This window comes from Bicyclus anynana, chromosome 23 (genome assembly GCF_947172395.1).
Source record: "Bicyclus anynana chromosome 23, ilBicAnyn1.1, whole genome shotgun sequence".
NCBI lineage: Eukaryota > Metazoa > Arthropoda > Insecta > Lepidoptera > Nymphalidae > Bicyclus > Bicyclus anynana.
Window position 1 is genome coordinate 5,480,705 of NC_069105.1, and position 17,274 is coordinate 5,497,978.

The following is a 17,274-nucleotide window of genomic DNA, read 5'->3' on the forward strand; positions in this document are numbered from 1 at the left end:
TCATTCTTCTGCTGTTGAATTGATTTCTGTTGAATTGTTTTGGCAATTTTTTGCTATTTTTATCCTCAAGATAAATACATTTTTGCAAATCATTTGGTCATTTGAACGGCCGTTCAACGTATCATGGAGTTAAGTCTGGAGCATGAAGATCTATTGATAAAATTACGAGCTAAACTTAACGAAGAGAAGATTAAGTTATGGGAGGCGCCTTTCATCGCTGACGGTGGAGAAATTTCGCAAAGTCTGAAGGTATTCATTGTTTTAAAGATAATTAGGCGTTATTCTAGTCTGTCACACCAAAGGACTAAGTTTTAACTTACCAAGTTAAGAAAACTGGAGGATTAAAGACCTTTGTTCTTTATTTTGTTTTGTTATGTATAGGTACCAAATGTATACACAGCTTTTAATATTATCTTTTAGTTATACTAAAAAAATTTAAAGTTACTTCGATAATGATGCATACTCATGATCAGTTTCGACATATTCTTTGTAGCTTACTTTTGTGTTAAAGGAATGAGTATCTATCCTTATGTCACAGACTACAACATCTTCTTTCCTGGGCCTTTTCCGCACTTGGCCACTAGGAGTTGGTCATTGTAGACTACAATATCATTATTGTAACATTTCAAAATAGCAGCTGCTCATAGACCACCATTGACCTCCTTTCTTTAAATTTTATTTCAGGAGTTAGCAACAAAGTATGCTACTTCACTGAGCTTGAATGAAGATGTAGTTATCCAAGGTCTTTTTGAACTACAATTACATTCAATAGAGAAGTTGAAAGCCAATGAGGAGTTCAAACAGACGGGCTGTGCCACTCTGCAAGTGAGGGCCATATTGCCTGGAGAAAAGGCTCGTATTATGAAGATTATGAAACTGTTGAATGTTCGCGGAGAAGAGCTGATTGGATCACTCGCTGAAATGCTGAGTGTTGCCAGAAATAGGTATTAATTTAATTAATGCACATAAAAAATATTGTCTTTATTCTTTTTAGAGTGCCTCCAACTAGTGAAGATTGGCAGTAAAATTCTTCTCTATCTTTTACAAGATCAAATAGTTGTGTGGCAATTATCCTGGTCCACTCTCAGATATTCTTGTTGCTGTGATAAGAATGTCCAGGTTGCTTCCTGGACATTCTTATCTCCCTGTCTATCTAAGGGACCCTGAGAACTCTGCCTTAGTTTTCTGAGACTATTTCAAGGAATATTGTTTTTAACAAACTAATGATGACTTAGTGGTCATTAAAAAGTTAATGAGCTGTGCTTTCTTTATTTATTTCCAGGGTAAAACTTATTTATAATGGAAAATTGATTAAGCCAGGTCCAACCCTAGAGGAGCAGGGCATCAAGAATGGAGCTCAACTTATGGCTCTAGTTATGGCTGGTGAGTTTTTTTTTTATTCTGTACAAGTTAGCCCTTGACTACAATCTCACCTGATGGTAACTGATGATGCAATCTAAGATGGAAGCGGGCTAATTTGTTAGGAGTAGGATGACAATCCACACCCCTTTCGGTTTCTACACGACATCGTACCGGAACACTAAATTGCTTTGTGGTTTGGCTTTGTTGGTGTTTACATTATTGTCCTATGGATGTCAACTGCTGGACACATGCCACTTGTTAGGTCTTAAAACCACTTGAGTGGTTGCCGTCATGTAGTGGCTCCCTGTAACCCATGTGATGTGCACTGCACATTTTCTGTGCACCTAGTGCAGGGTAGACTAACACTGCACTTTCCAGCAGCAGAGTTGTCTTTCCAGCACAATATCACAGCATTTATAGATTTGGCATACTCAAGTTTTTATAAAACTTATATTGTAATTTAAAGATCATGTAATGCTGCTGTATAAAACTCAATTTTTAATTCTAATTAACAGTAACATTGAAATGTTGATATGACAAAAACACTTGTTATAACTGCCTTGTAATGTCTACCCAGTGATTAGCCTATGTGACTCTAGATCACAAAGTCTTGGATTAGGCTGTGAAGTGCTTACTGAGCTTTTCTTTGTTGTTAGATATTTTCTGTAAAATTTCTCAGCTCAGTTGGGAAAATAATTCCCATGCTTTGGAAGCATTCAGCCTGTCATTCATCTGATAATGATTGTAAAAAAAGTTACTTATCACCTGGCTGGTTGAGAGAGAGTTGGCCATGGCTGAGATGATACGAATATCTTAGCAACCCATGGATTCATTGTGCAGGTGCCAGGTCCATCACATTACAGAGAGGTAAACTCTGATCAAAGTCCAGTACAGGACCGCCAAGCGATTATTCCGGTATGATGTTGTGTAGAAACCGAAAGAGGTGTGGGTTTTCAACCTCCTCAAGTTGCCCTCTTCCCACATTGGAGCAAACATGATGGGTCCATCATGCCCTTTTCTTTTTAAAAGGGAGGCCTTGCCCTGGCCTGGTGATTATGAATATGTAACTTTTTCAGAGATTTGTTTTGTATAACCTTACAGAAACCCCTGAGCAAGTTGCAAAAGAAGATAAGATATACAAGGAGATGAAGACAACGCTAGATGATGCCACTCTGCTCTCGGAGTATGTTGATGATATTGGTGATGATGATGAATACATGAAGGTAGATAATAATTTATACTAATATTGTAAAAAACTGATTTAGATAAACTTTAGTATAGTGATATCACCTTTTTTTTCTGCGCCAATGCGCCAAGCATTATAATTATCTACTTTTGTCTCGAAAAAATTACTAAAATAATCCAAACTAACATTATTAATGAGAAAGTAAGTCTAGCAGTTAGTTGTTTTTGAGTTTATTCATTATGCTAATTCAAAAATACAAATCTTTCCTCATTAATATACGTGTAGTTCAAGAATTTTTATAATTCCACCCTAGAGCTCAAGTGTGTATTGTTCTCAGCTAGAGGACCAGTCGGGTAAGACCGTGAACCTCCCCCCTGCGGAGCGGAAGGCCCTCATGGTGGGGTTGGCCCTGCACGAGCGTGGCAGAGCTGCCGCTAAGAAGAAGGATTACGCGCTGGCCCTTGTGCTGCTTCTGGAGGCTGATAGACAGTTGAAGTAAGTTACACATGAAGTTTTCGATGGAAATTTTTTTTGATTACACTGGATTTGAGGAGTAAGCTGTGAATATGTTACGAAAAATGTAATCAACATACAAAGCGCCATCTGTTGAAACACTGCTAAACTACGTCACAACACAAGTGAGCCCAGCACTGAATCTGAACGGAATAGCTGTAAACTAGTACGAGCTTGTGAAGTAAAGCAAGTGCGACACGAGAGATGGCGCTACTACTGTGACAATATTTTTAAGTTTCTCTTTCATGTATTATTTTATTTTAAAAGGAAATTTTACTTCAGTTGTTTGATCCATAGTACACTTGTTTTTTTCTTCTTAGTTTCTAGATGTTATTGTTGAAGATACTGCATTTGAAATTGTAGACAACCATATAAACTCGTCTACAATAGGACACATCGTCCAGGTGATTGTCCAATACCCAATGTCCAAAGTTGAGTCCAATTACGAGGTAATCAACCCAATACAACCCAAATGGTCAACGTTAGTGAAGATCGGCGACATCTTTTCAAGCTCATATATTCCTCAGTGCCTGACAACAAAGTTTTTCCAGTAGTGCGTGTTGCTAGTGATGTCCGGGCTTGGTCACTAACTATGAGCCTCATAAGAAGCCTGAGAGTCGCTCAGAGCGCGATAATGGGTGGATGCAGGTGGATAAAACCATTTGACTCCTAAATGGACGACAGGTCACCCATCGTATCCGTTACGTGACATGTAAAAAAATATAAAGTAAACTTAGGCCAATAGGCGATCACAGTATCATGCTCCGCGCGACAGAGGAATATAAAGTTTTTTTAAATGGCTCACAACAGTAGATTAAAACCGCATTTCCCGACTGTCGGCTTCTTCAACGCAGACGGGCTTTTCGATAAAATACTCGCGGGCAGCGAATGGTTAAGAGAGGTCTATGTTCAGCAGTGGATGACCATCGGTTGTTAATTATGACGATATTGTTGGTCCCAGAAACCGATGGTTACATTATTGTAGATTGTCTCGACTTCTACATAAATGTTTGGAAAGATTTAATGTCTGGGTTTTGCTTTGGCCCAATAATCTTAGTGTCTGCATAGTTAGGTTTGTATAAGCTTTCATTACTGATGATGGTATTTGTCTACAGTGAATGCAGGTCATCCATCCTGAGCTCTGTGGACAATGTAGCGGTGCTACAGCTGGACATAGCCTGGTGCTACCTGTGTCTCCGCAACCTGAGCTCGGCCAACGACGCGGCCGCCCGCCTGGCGCGCGCTGAGGCCTCCTTCACGGCCACCTACGGGGAAGACCACCAGAGGCTGATTGCTCTTAAGGGCACCAACGGTGAGTGGACACCATGGGCTCAACGCTGTAGAAGATATAGCATGGTGTTAGTAGACCGTGAAAGCTGATCACTTTCGTAGGGCTTAATGGTGAGTCATCATCATTATCAGCCGATGGACCACTGCTGGACACAGGCTTCTTGTACTTGTATTCCAAATACCACGGTCTTGGGCTGCCAGCATCAAACGATTTTTTTGCAACTCGCTTGAAGTCCTCAACTCATCTAGTGGGAAGTCGACCAACATTGCGCTTTCTGGTGCGGGGTAGCCATTCCAGCACCTTGTGACCCTAACGTCCATCGGGTCTTCGAACTATGGCCTGCCTATTGTCACTTCAGCTTCGCGACTCGCTGAGCTATATCAGTGACTTTCGTTCGTCTGCGGACCTCCTAATTTTTGATTCAATCACACAGAGAAACTCCAAGCATAGCTCGCTCCATCGCACTCTGAGTGACTGTGAGCATTCTTCTTGAATCAGAATGTTGAATGGATGAGATAAACTAGCTTCAGTTTTTTCTGCCGCTTAAGCTAGTCAATTAAGTCAAGAGTGATAATGCTTGCAAGAACTTTTGGATCATATGCATTAATTCCTCTTATTCCTAAGATCTGACTCTAGTGGGCCATTGAAATACAATCATGACGATGATGACGATGATGATGATGATGATGATGATGATGATGATGATGATGATGATGATGATGATGATGATGATGATGATGACGATGACGACGACGACGACGACGACGACGACGACGACGACGACGACGACGACGACGACGACGACGACGACGACGACGACGACGACGACGACGACGACGACGACGACGACGACGACGACGACGACGACGACGACGACGACGACGACGACGACGACGACGACGACGACGACGACGACGACGACGACGACGACGACGACGACGACGACGACGACGACGACGACGACGACGACGACGACGACGACGACGACGACGACGACGACGACGACGACGACGACGACGACGACGACGACGACGACGACGACGACGACGACGACGACGACGACGACGACGACGACGACGACGGCGACGACGACGATGACGATGACGACGACGACGACGACGACGATGACGATGACGATGACGATGATGATGATGATGATGATGACGATGTGTGCAGCGAACGAGCGCGCGCTGTTCATGCGGCTGTACCTGCTGCAAGGCATCGTGGCGTACCACCGCAACAAGCGAGCGGAGGCCAGGGCTCTGTTCGAGCGCGCCGAGGGCGAGCTGCGACATCTTAAGGTACTTTATCTTCTTACTATTTTACTGTTTTTTATTCTATGTCAAGTTAACTGACTGCGATCTCACCTATGTGAAGTCACCTGGTAGCAGCGACGTGGATTGTACCATTATTATGTGGTACAGGAAACACCTCAAGCAGGTCCCAGGACTTGTGACTCTACTCTTGTCACATCAATACTCACCTCCCCTGCTCGACATGTTGTCCATTACCACTAACCACTAACTGGTCAATAATTAAAACATTTAAAAGTAAAAATTCTGAACTTGTAAATTGTAGACACAAACTGTGTCTTAGAGGGTACTATAGAGCTCTCCAACAGAAAATCACTTAATAAATTATTTCATCAGGTGATGTCTATCAAACCTATTGTTTGGTTATTTAAACAAGTTGTTTAAATAAAAAATATCTATGAAACATATCAATAAAATACTAAAACATATTTAATTTACATTTTTGTCTATCTTTCTGTGTATTCGGACAAATCTTTGGCTGATTGATTTTTAGGGTCCTCACTATAAATGGGGTTGTTGAACAACATGTAGGCCATTTTGTATCCCTAAGAAATCCATGGTTTCCGCGGGATTTGTGAAAAACGCCCATAAATCTAATTTTTATTAGTAATCAAAATTTTACCCCCATAGGGTTTAAAAGGGGGAGCTATTTAATATATTAAAAAACATGCAAAAATATAAATAGAAGGGGGTGAAATAGGGGAATAGAGTCGTGATAGCCCAGTGGATATGACCTCTGCCTCCGATTCCGGAGGGTGTGGGTTCAAATCCGGTCCGGGACATGCACCTCCAACTTTTCAGTTGTGTGCATTTTAAGAAATTAAATATCACGTGTCTCAATCGGTGAAGGAAAACATCGTGAGGAAACCTGCATACCAGAGAATTATCTTAATTCTCTGCGTGTGTGAAGTCTGCCAATCCGCATTGGGCCAGCGTGGCGGACTAATGGCCTTACCCTTCTCTTTCTGAGAGGAGACTCGAGCTCAGCAGTGAGCCGAATATGGGTTGATGACGACGAAATAGGGGTTGAAAGTTTACATCGAGTTTTACATGGACGAAGTCAGTCTAAAATATGACTATACATACAGGTAGATGAAAACTCGGTGCTGGCCCTCATGGAGCTGGGCTGGTCGCGCGGCCAGGCCATGACTGGCCTGCGGGCTACGGGGGGAGACCTGGACCGCGCGCACCACTATCTAGAAGACAGGAAGAAGGAGAGGGAGGAAGCCAGGGAAAAGCATAGACTAGAAAGGTGGGTGACAAGTGTGCCTAGCATATATATGATATTCTCGTATATACAGGGTGCTCGGGAGTATTTCCCATAACTTCAAGGAGTTGACGAGTTATAGGAGCCGAACTGTATAATTAATTTTTTTTTAAACTAAATAATAAAAACTTTTTATGTTTTCATAAAAAGTTATTCAAATAATTCCAACTATCCCATGTAACGTCGTGATAGCCTAGTGGTTATGACCTCTGCCTCCGATTCCGGAGGGCGTAGGTTCGAATCCGATCCGGGGCATACACCTCCAACTTTTCAGTTGTGTGCATTTTAAGAAATTAAATATCACGTGTCTCAATCGTTGAAGGAAAACATCGCGAGGAAACCTGCACACGTGGTGGACTATTAGCCTAACCCTTCTCATTCTGAGAGGAGACTCGAGCTCAGTAGTGAGCCGAATATGAGTTGATAATGATGATGATGATGATGATGATGATGATGATGATGATGATGATGAAGATCCTTGTAACACACGCCTTTATCTAACCTTGTGTTTTAAAATAGGGTAGTGGCACCAAAGGATGACCGTTTAAGCGTTTTGCTCAACTGTGTATGCATGTAAAACAAATATGTCATGACAATGACGTTTGTTGAGTTTACTATATGATTCCATATAATTATAATTAAATTTTGACTGAATTAAATGAGACATTCGTAGTTCCCTACCCTAGATAAATAAAAAAAAACTAATTTATTTGCCAAATTTAGGGGTTTAACACTGAGCCCTAATTATGATTGTTTTGTACTCTATAGTTGAAATAGTTGAAATAACAATTTTATCATTTATATACCAGTCTATAAACTACATTATCCTATGATTATTATTAACCGAAAAAACTAAAGTTAAAAAGATAAAAAAAATAGAAATTTAGTTAAAAATTAAAAATAATTTTAACGAAACATAGTTGTATAATATGTTTCGTTACTAAGCGACTAAATGAAATTAATTCAATAGGGTAGTTGAATTTAATATAAACAATATTAATTTTGTTGTAGTACATGAAATAAGGGTCCGAAATATATCGATATCAATTAATAAAAGTTTAGGATTTCTTATAAAACTCATTTTTAAAAATCACGTATTTTTTAAAATTTTCCAAACGTCAAAAACGCTGTTTGTGACGACACTAATGTACTAAACGTCGAACTATAATATATAACATATTTAAAAACTAAAATTTTCATTTAATCACGTCTTTTTTAATCTAGTAGAGAGATAATGAATAATTTTAGACCATTTAAAAAGTGCCAGTGTCCACCTCAGTTTTGATGCGCTAATGTAAAATATCGTTGAATACGTAACGTTTTTTTTTTGTGGTTTCACCGGCGCGGCTTGTAATGACTCATTCTGGATCATTCTCTATTCTGTGGGCTACTAATGGCGATGTTGTTTGTCAGAGAGCGCAGTAAACTCGGGATATGCGAAGACGGTTCCGCCGTGAAGCCGCAGCTGGTGGAGGCTCTGCAGGGGATGGGCTTCGCACGCCGCCTCGCCATCATTGCACTGCGGAACTCCAACAACAGCGTGGCTGATGCTGTGAGGCTGATCCAGGAGCAGCCTGAGCTGGTGAGTAGCAAGCTCTAGCCAATCTATACTAAACTTATAAACCTGAAGAGTTTGTTTGTTTGTTTGATTGAACGCGCTAATCTCAGGAACTAGAGGTCCGATTTGAAAAATTCTTTCAATGTTAGATAGTCCATTTATCGAGGAAGGCTATAGGCTATATATTATCCCCGTATTCCTACGGGAACGGGAATCACGCGGGTGAAACCGCGCGGCGCGAGCTAGTCACATCATATCGGTGGATCTTCAGCTGGCCTGTTATAATAGTAGGGGAAACTTGCAGTTGCTAAAGCGTCATTGGAATCGATTAGATTTGGTAGATTAGATGATAGAAAGAATGTGGTTTTCTTTTTTCGCTTTCAGCGGTGGGGAAAATACTACAGACTTTAAGGACAATTTTTATTACTCCGGCTTATAACAGAAATATAAGGGTTTATTTTGTAACTTTGAAACCCTCGTATTCCTTTACGTTACGCTCAAATCGTTAGATTTCGAAATGGACATCTTTTAGCTATCAACTCACCTACCTTATCTTAATCTGACATGCTGGTTGAGTATTTCTGAAGTTAGTTTCTTTTTTGGTTGTAGGAATCTAGTAAAATAATATGAACAAGATATTTAGTACATTTTTATAGGACTTTATTATTATAATTGACTTTATAATTAATATATGTTAATAATAAGATGGCTAGAATTATTTATTTTATTTCTGACTAGCTGACACCCGCGAGTTCGTCCGCGTGGTATTCAGTTTTTCAAAAATAGATATATGCTGTCGCGACATTTTTTGTAGAAAATGATGTGTTCTGCAAAGTTGTAGTACATTATGTTATTCTAACATCAATAGTTCTTGCAGCGCACTCCATGTAAACAAAACTTATGTACACCTTGAGTTACATTGTCGGAGTTTAAAGAAGGATCCCTAATTTTTTTGAAAATATAATATAGCCTTCCTCGATAAATGGGTTAGCTATCACTGAAAGTATTTTTCAAATCGGACCAATAGTTCATGAGATTAGATCGTTCAATCAATCATACAAACAAACCAACTCTTCAGCTTTATAATATTAGTATAGATTAAAAAAAACGAAAATGACATTAACTATCAATCTCCATTTATTTACACATGTTATAACGCTAAACATTATTACTACAATTAACTTTAACAATGAATATAACGAAAGTGTCATGTCTATAATACGGTGACATCGTTGTCGTGGGCGTGCGTCTCCTTCGCGTCAGGGTCCTTGACCACGTCCCTCTGCTCCTTGCGGTATGTGGCGTACAGGGTTCTGGAATATATTACACTATGTCAGAAGGAACCATGATAGCCCAGTGTATATGACATCTGCCTTCTATTCGGAGGGCGTAGGTACTAATCCGGTCCGGGGCATGAACCCCCATTTTTCAAGTTATGAAATTAAATATCACGTATCTCAAACGATGAACTAAAACCATCGTAATATCTATCGTTTTTGATTGTCTCCGTGGCGCAGTGGTATGCGCGGTGGATTTACAAAACGGAAGTCCTGGGTTCGATCCCCGGCTGGGTCGATTGTGATTTTCTTGATTGGTCTCTACCGTGACTAGTTACCACCCTATCGACAAAGACGTACCGCCAAGCGATTTAGCGTTCAGGTACGATGTCGTGTAGAAACCGAAAAGGGGTGTGGATTTTCATCCTCCTCCTAACAAATTAGCCCGCTTGCATCTTAGATTGCATCATCACTTACCATCAGGTGAGATTGTAGTCAAGGGCTAACTTGTAAACAATAAAGAAAAACCTGAGAATTTTCTCAATTCTCTGCGTGTGTGAAGTCTGCCAATCCGCATTGGGCCAGCGTGGTGGACTATCGGCCTAACCCCTCTCATTCGAGCACAGCAGTGAGCCGTATGGGTTGATAATGATGAATACCTAACAGCAGCGAAAAGTTCATGCAAGCCGATTCCCACCGGGTTACCTTTAAAAATCCATGCATATTCATTGTTTTACTGTATCTAGGCATTTGAGGAACCGGTGAATTTCCTTTTCTTTGGGACGGCTTACCTTTTTTTTTTTTTTTTTTTTTTTTTTATTGTTTACAAGTTAGCCCTTGACTACAATCTCACCTGATGGTAAGCGATGATGTAGTCTTAGATGGAAGCGGGCTAACTTCATCTAAATACCATCTTTCGCCACTGATACCTAGTGATAAATGGTTAACGTGTTCAAAGTAGTGTATCACTCACAAGAACACAAAGATGGCGGGTACGGTCATGACGCCGCCCAGCAGGTAGAAGGCGCCCGGGAAGCTGTCCAGCGTGCGCGAGTACAGCTTGCTGTAGATCGGTGTGTAAGCCACCGGCACCACCGCCTCCACGAACCCGATCAGCGAGCACATTTTGCCTGCAATGAAAGAAGAGTAGATTGTAAACCGAGGGTGGAAAGAATCAATGCCCGAGCTATTTAGACGCACGAGCGTAGCGAGGGCGGCTATAGTCCGAGTAGGAATTGATTCTTTTACCCGTGTTAAACACTCTACTTTTCATTTCGAAATCGAAATCAAAAGGAAATTTCATTTCGATTACGAGGAAATCATAATTATTGTCTATTTATTCGGCCCGCTCTTGGAGCGTCGGTAAAGCAGTCGTCCAATTTGAGAGTTGTGGCTTCTCCCCGCTAGGCGGCTATCTCCAAGGTGAATGACTTACATTAAAATTTCGTTTCATCCTACTCGAAGAACCATTAATGTTATAGAATTCACTTTTCCTTTGGTAGAATATCTAGATTGCTTATTGTAAGGTATAATTACTGGTTCACAATTATATGGTTTATAAAAAAAAACTTCAGATAGCACTCTACACCTTTTAAACGTTTTGTTTAATCCACCGTCTTGATCTTTACATAAAACTCTTCCTCAAGAACTTCATTGACGTCTGAACAGGCTGTATGGTCAACGATCTTTGCCTGTCCCTGAATTTAGTTGGGGACAAATTAAAAAAAAACATAAAACTCTTCACAGCTAATGACAGCAGTTCTATTTTTAAAGTTCATTCCGGCCCTTAGGTGGGAAGTAATTTGTATGAGTTATTCCCTCCCTGTGTAGGGAAGCAGCATTTTCCACCCAATACTCAGATCAAAACAACACTACTTTCCGAGCATGAGAAATGAAAAATATATTTAATTTTTGTGGAATTTTCATCGTACTTTTACTGTCATTGTGTATTTTTAACACCGATTTTTTTTTTGCATTTCTCTATATGAATATATGACGAACGATTCAATTATTCTCTCCCTCTGACTCTCTGGACGAGATCTATCACAAAAAGTTCTACTGACTAAGCTAACTCGTCATCTCTACTATATAAAAATAAGTCGGGTTTTAATTCCTGACGCGATAACTCCAGAACGCACGAACCGATTTCCACGGTTTTGCATTCGTTGGAAAGGTCTCGGGCTCCGTGAGGTTTATAGGAAAGAAAATTCAGGGAAAATTTCAACGTAGGGTAGAGGTAGAGCAGGGGTAGGTGTAGGGTAGGGGTAGGATAAGGATAGTTGAAAGTTTACATCGAGTTTCACGCGGACGTAGTCGCGGGCGTCCGTTAGTTGAATTATAAAAAATACCTATATTTTTTATTATTCAGTGACAAGTTAACCCTTGACTACTATCTCGTACGACATTTTGTAAAAACCGAAAGGGGTGTGGATTTTCATCCTCCTTCTAACAATTTTACCCGCTTACATCTTAGATTGCATCATCACTTACCATCAGGTGAGAATGTAGCTGTAGCTAAATTGTAAAGAAAAACTAAGAGGTACAAGTTAATTTTACTCATTTTTTCTGTCAAATCTTAAATACTAATATTATAATAACGCGAAAGTTTGTATGGATGTTTATTACTCTTTGACGCCGCTACTACTGAAGCGATTTGGCTGAAATTTGAAATGGAAATAGATTTTCCTCTAGATTAACACATAGGCTACTTTTTATCCCGAAAAAGTCCATGAATTCTCGAGGGATTTGTGAAAAAATATATTGTATCTTAAAATAAATTGTAAGTAAAAGATATATTAATATTATTGTAAATGATAACAAAAGAATTATCGGATTTCCTATTACATTTTACGCGTTCGTTTATGAGCCTAGAGACTACTATAGTCTCAGCTAAACTAACGGACAGTAATTATTTTTTTTATACATAATGATAGTCCAAAAATAACATATAATAATATCCGGTTTCTGTGGTCGCCCGGAATGCACCGTGCGGTAGGTATTGTATTAAACAATATTACATCATCTACATTGTAGGACCGAGTTTTTAAAGGTTGCCACATCTTCTGTTGAATTCCAAGGTTTACAAGATTTGGTTTCATTCATTTCATTTATAGTTAACTGGACAAACAACAAAACTTTTTGTTTATACAAGGTGTTGACGAGTCCACTTATAAGAAACTATAAGTTTATTATGTATAAGTCAAATAAGTCCGACTATCCATGTAACACACGTCTTTATCTATCCTTACATTTTAAAATTTCAAAATTTGGCAACGTCATAATTAATAAGGATAGGATAGGGAATGGAGAGAGGGTTTGAAGTGCCTCTACCAAAGGTTTGCCACGAAGGGTCTGACGACTAAAATAATGACTCCTCATGATACCGCGAAGAAAATATCAAAATATTACCTATATTTCATACTTACTTATCTATACTAATATTATAAAGCTGAAGAGTTTGTTTCATTGAACGCGCTAATCTCAGGAACTACTGGTCCGATTTGAAAAATTCTTTCAGTGTTAGATAGCCCATATATCGAGGAAGGCTGTATATTATCCCCATATTCCTACGGGAACGGGAATCGCGCGGGTGAAACCGCGCGGCGTCAGCTAGTTACCTATAATTGAGGTTTGTCAATTTCCTTGTAAGTTTCGCGATGCGATGCTCTATTGTATTTACCACTTATCATCAACTGGATCATCTACCTGTCACATATATATAATAAATCTGTAGAGAGGTCAATTCTGTACATGAAATATATTTCCATAATATCTATCAGGGGGTGATTATTAGTGGTCGATACTGATGCCAAAAAAGCAATCAGTAAAATTTTTGTCTGTCTGTCTGTATGTTCTTTATAGAAACAAAAACTACTCGACGGATTTTAACGAAACTTGGTACAATTATTCTTCATACTCCTGGGCAGGTTATAGGAAACTTTTCATCACGCTACGATCAATAGGAGCAGAGCAGTGAAGGGAAATGTTGGAAAAACGGGAGAAGTTACTCAATTTTTCAAGCTTCCGTCGCCGTCGCATGGTCCCTACCATAGGGGTAGGGTAAGGATAGGGTAGGGCTAGGGTAGGGGTAAGGTAGCGGTAGGGTAGGGGTAGGGTAGTAGTAGGGTTTCACGTAGACGATGTCGCGGGCGTCCGCTAGTATATAAAAAAAAAGAAAACATACCAACTTTCTCCGGTATAACGACCTTGGTCCCCAAGGATCTAATGATAGTGCCGCCAGAACTGCCGAACAGGTCGAACACTGGTCCGGAGAAGAACCACGACCGGTTGGGAGCCAGTCCGTATACGAAGCTCGACACCACCTTGCAAATGGCCGCTATGAGACCCACCAGGGAATCGTGCATCTGAAGACGTTGGCTGAAGATGGTCACAGCTAACGCCGTTCCTGAAAAAATCATAGAATAGTAGATTATTATTGAACGTTTTTTTTTTATTCTTTACAAGTTAGCCCTTGACTACTATCTCACCTGATGATAAGTGATGATGCAGTCTAAGATGGAAGCGGGGTAACTTGTTAGAAGGAGAATGAAAATCCACACCCCTTTCAGATTTTTTCAGACACGTCATCGTACCTCTTTGCCGGTAGGGTGGTAAATAGTGACGGCCGAAGCCTCCCACCAGCCAGACCTGGACCAATTAAGAAAATCTCAATCTGCCCAGCCGGGGATCGAACCCAGGACCTCCATTTTGTAAATCCACCGCGCATACCACTGAGCCACGGAGGCCGTCGAAACGTACGATAAACTTAGTGCATTATAATTTATATAAAACGAATGAATTTGAAAGGTTATTTCTTTAGATTGATATTCATCATTATCAACTCATATTCAGCTCACTGCTGAGTTCGAGACTCCTCTCAAAATGAGAGGGGTTAGGCCACCACGCTGGCCCAATGCGGATTGGCAGACTTCACACACGCAGATAATTCAGAAAATTCTCTGGTGTGCAGGTTTCCTCACGATGTTATGCCTTCACCGTTTGAGATACGTGATGTTTAATTTCTTAAAATACACACCAATGAAAAGTTGGAAGTGCATACCCCGGACGGGATTTGAACCCACACCCTCCGGAATAGGAGGCAGAGGTCATTTTCATTGGCATGGCTCACTGCTCACGGATTTTGGATTGATACTTAGTATTCCTAAGTACTACATTCTTACAAACTACATGGCAGCAATATAACACTTCCACTAAAAATAATGAAAAAAAAAACAAATATTCAAAGGAAAAAGGATATCCTAAATGAATTACGTTTTCTTATTAAACATTGTTATTTGTATGAGTCACCTGAGATCCTGTTTTGAATATATTACACTTTTTGTTTATTGTGTTTAATATTTGAAATTAGTATCTCAAACAAGTTGGTCTAGCGGTTAGGCTATTCAACATTGTTTATTCTAAGATATTCTAAGTTGTAGTCTGACTTTGGGAGTTAAGAATAAACCGTCGCTAATAATTTCAAATGATATTTTCGCTTTTTATTCAATTTTTAACCTTAGTTAATTTAAAAAAAACAGACAATCGTGTAGGTCTTCAATTCAAATCTTAAAATAAGCTAAAAATCGCAATTATACATCATATATTCAGTATACCAGAGATTTTTTTTAATTCTCTGCGTGTGTGAAGTCTGCCAAGCCACATTGGGCCAGCGTGGTAGACTATTGGCCTAACCCCTCTCATTCTGAGAGGAGATTCGAGCTCAGCAGTGAGCTGAATATGGATTGATAATGGTAAAATATAGCGATTGTAATTGTCAGAGAAAGATACTCTCAAATCACACATATACTTTAAGATCTGTATTCAAAATCGATTTTACCTACCAATCAATCCCATCACAACAGAATAGGTCGAAAATAAGCTGAAGTCCACTATGTCCATGCTAAATTTCCTCAGAGTATACAAAAATAAGACGCTGCTTTCACCTGAAAACAGGCAGAAATTAAATAAATTAAATTAACAACCTAAAGTATTACATTAGATTGTTAAGGATAAGCAATAAAATTTTAATTACTAATAGTAAGTTTTCCTTATTTCAACTTACCAAAAACGGGTCCTATGAGGACGATATGAGCCAAAACAACCAACCATATTTGGATCAGCTCCTTCTTGGGCGACAGTATCAAAAGAGAGATCGTGTGCCACGCGTTTCTCGGATGAAAGAAACTAATTAACTTCTGAACCAGCGTGCCTTTTAACGGTTCATTTCTGACATCATGGATCCTGACGTAAGTATACACTAATCCAAACGCGTATAGAGCTGCACATATAGCGAATATGCCGTAGTAACCCACTGACTCAGTTAAAACGCCGCTAATAGATGATCCCAGTGGTATTCCCAATGTGACTATCACAGCAACGCAACCCATCCGAAAAGTCCGCGTCTCCAACGTCGTTATATCCGCTATGTAACTGTATGAACCCATCAGAGCTATGGATAGACCTCCAGCTAAAGCCGAGGGTAACGATTCTATCAACCCAGTCGCCCACAGCGGCCACTCTATAAAGTAATAGTTTGCGAGGATCAGTAACAACGATGATACCAATTCTCCAAAAACAGGGACAAGCATCAAATATTTCCTGTTTCCTGTGGCATCACTCCAAGCTCCGATGAACAAGATCGCTACAGCCGGTATGCTGCTCTGCAGCGGTTGAGTCCAAGCAGTCATGTCCGCTACCATGATCTGTGCACCGCTCAAAGCCTCTGACGTCAAATTATCATCGAGGGTCCCAGAAATCGCTCCCGTACAAACATATTCCGAATAGTTGAGATCTGCGCGACACGCTTTCTCCATGTTTAGTTTCTGAACTGCCACAGCTGATATGATGTTAGGTAAAACGAAACAAAACAAATACGGTTCCACTGTGAAGAATTTGAAAAACGCTTTCAACTTGTTCTTCTCCGTCTCCGGAGCAGGATTTGTGGTTTCGCCATTTTTAGTTTCTTCCAAAACATCTGTCGCTTCACCGTTCTTTTTTGCATTTTTTACGTCACTCAATTCAGTTTCACTAACTTTGCCCGCCATTTTGTGGATTTATAAGATTTATACACAGAACATTTTTAACACAATTTTGGAATATTTAAACACTGGCCAGTAACGCGCGTCCAGTCCGAATATTTGTAAACACGAATCACAAATGACTTTCAAAGCTTCTAACAAACTTGTTTCCGTATCAAGTTGTTCGAATAAAAAAATAAGTATCCGTCTTCGGATTATATTCATTGACAGATGAAGTGGTTTTGTCAGTTTGTGATTGTATAAATATGGTTATATGCTTCCTTTTCTGTTCAAGGATAAGTTGTCTCTTCACGTATCTCCACGATGTTAAGTGTCTGTACACGTTATTTTAATTCTATGACAAGAGAGCCCTTGACTGATGCTATGTGACGATGCAGTCTTGGATGCAAGTGGTGATACTCGGAAGAGGTACATGTTTGATTATGAAACACGGCTAAAACTCACGTGATACAACGTCGGAGTATGCCCGA

The 17,274-nt window shown here is 39.9% G+C and overlaps 2 protein-coding genes across 2 annotated transcripts in view; one reads left to right on the top strand and one right to left on the bottom strand.

Moving 5' to 3' along the window:
• Positions 1-17,274, top strand: part of LOC112055069 (NEDD8 ultimate buster 1) — a 24,784-nt gene continuing 7,510 nt past the window's right edge. Inside the window, exons 1-9 of the mRNA XM_052888665.1 lie at positions 1-249; positions 685-944; positions 1,283-1,383; positions 2,464-2,585; positions 2,886-3,043; positions 4,177-4,373; positions 5,529-5,653; positions 6,754-6,917; positions 8,346-8,514. Of these exons, the coding sequence (XP_052744625.1) occupies positions 124-249; positions 685-944; positions 1,283-1,383; positions 2,464-2,585; positions 2,886-3,043; positions 4,177-4,373; positions 5,529-5,653; positions 6,754-6,917; positions 8,346-8,514 (1,422 nt within the window). The 5' untranslated portion in view covers positions 1-123. The remainder of the gene's footprint in view (positions 250-684; positions 945-1,282; positions 1,384-2,463; positions 2,586-2,885; positions 3,044-4,176; positions 4,374-5,528; positions 5,654-6,753; positions 6,918-8,345; positions 8,515-17,274) is intronic.
• Positions 9,610-16,924, bottom strand: LOC112055073 (proton-coupled folate transporter-like). The gene is made up of 5 exons (XM_052888666.1): positions 15,829-16,924; positions 15,608-15,709; positions 13,951-14,172; positions 10,741-10,897; positions 9,610-9,803 (listed from the first exon to the last, which is right to left on the bottom strand). Exons 1-5 carry the CDS (start codon positions 16,808-16,810, stop codon positions 9,704-9,706), a joined length of 1,563 nt encoding a protein of 520 aa, XP_052744626.1. The 5' UTR covers positions 16,811-16,924; the 3' UTR covers positions 9,610-9,703.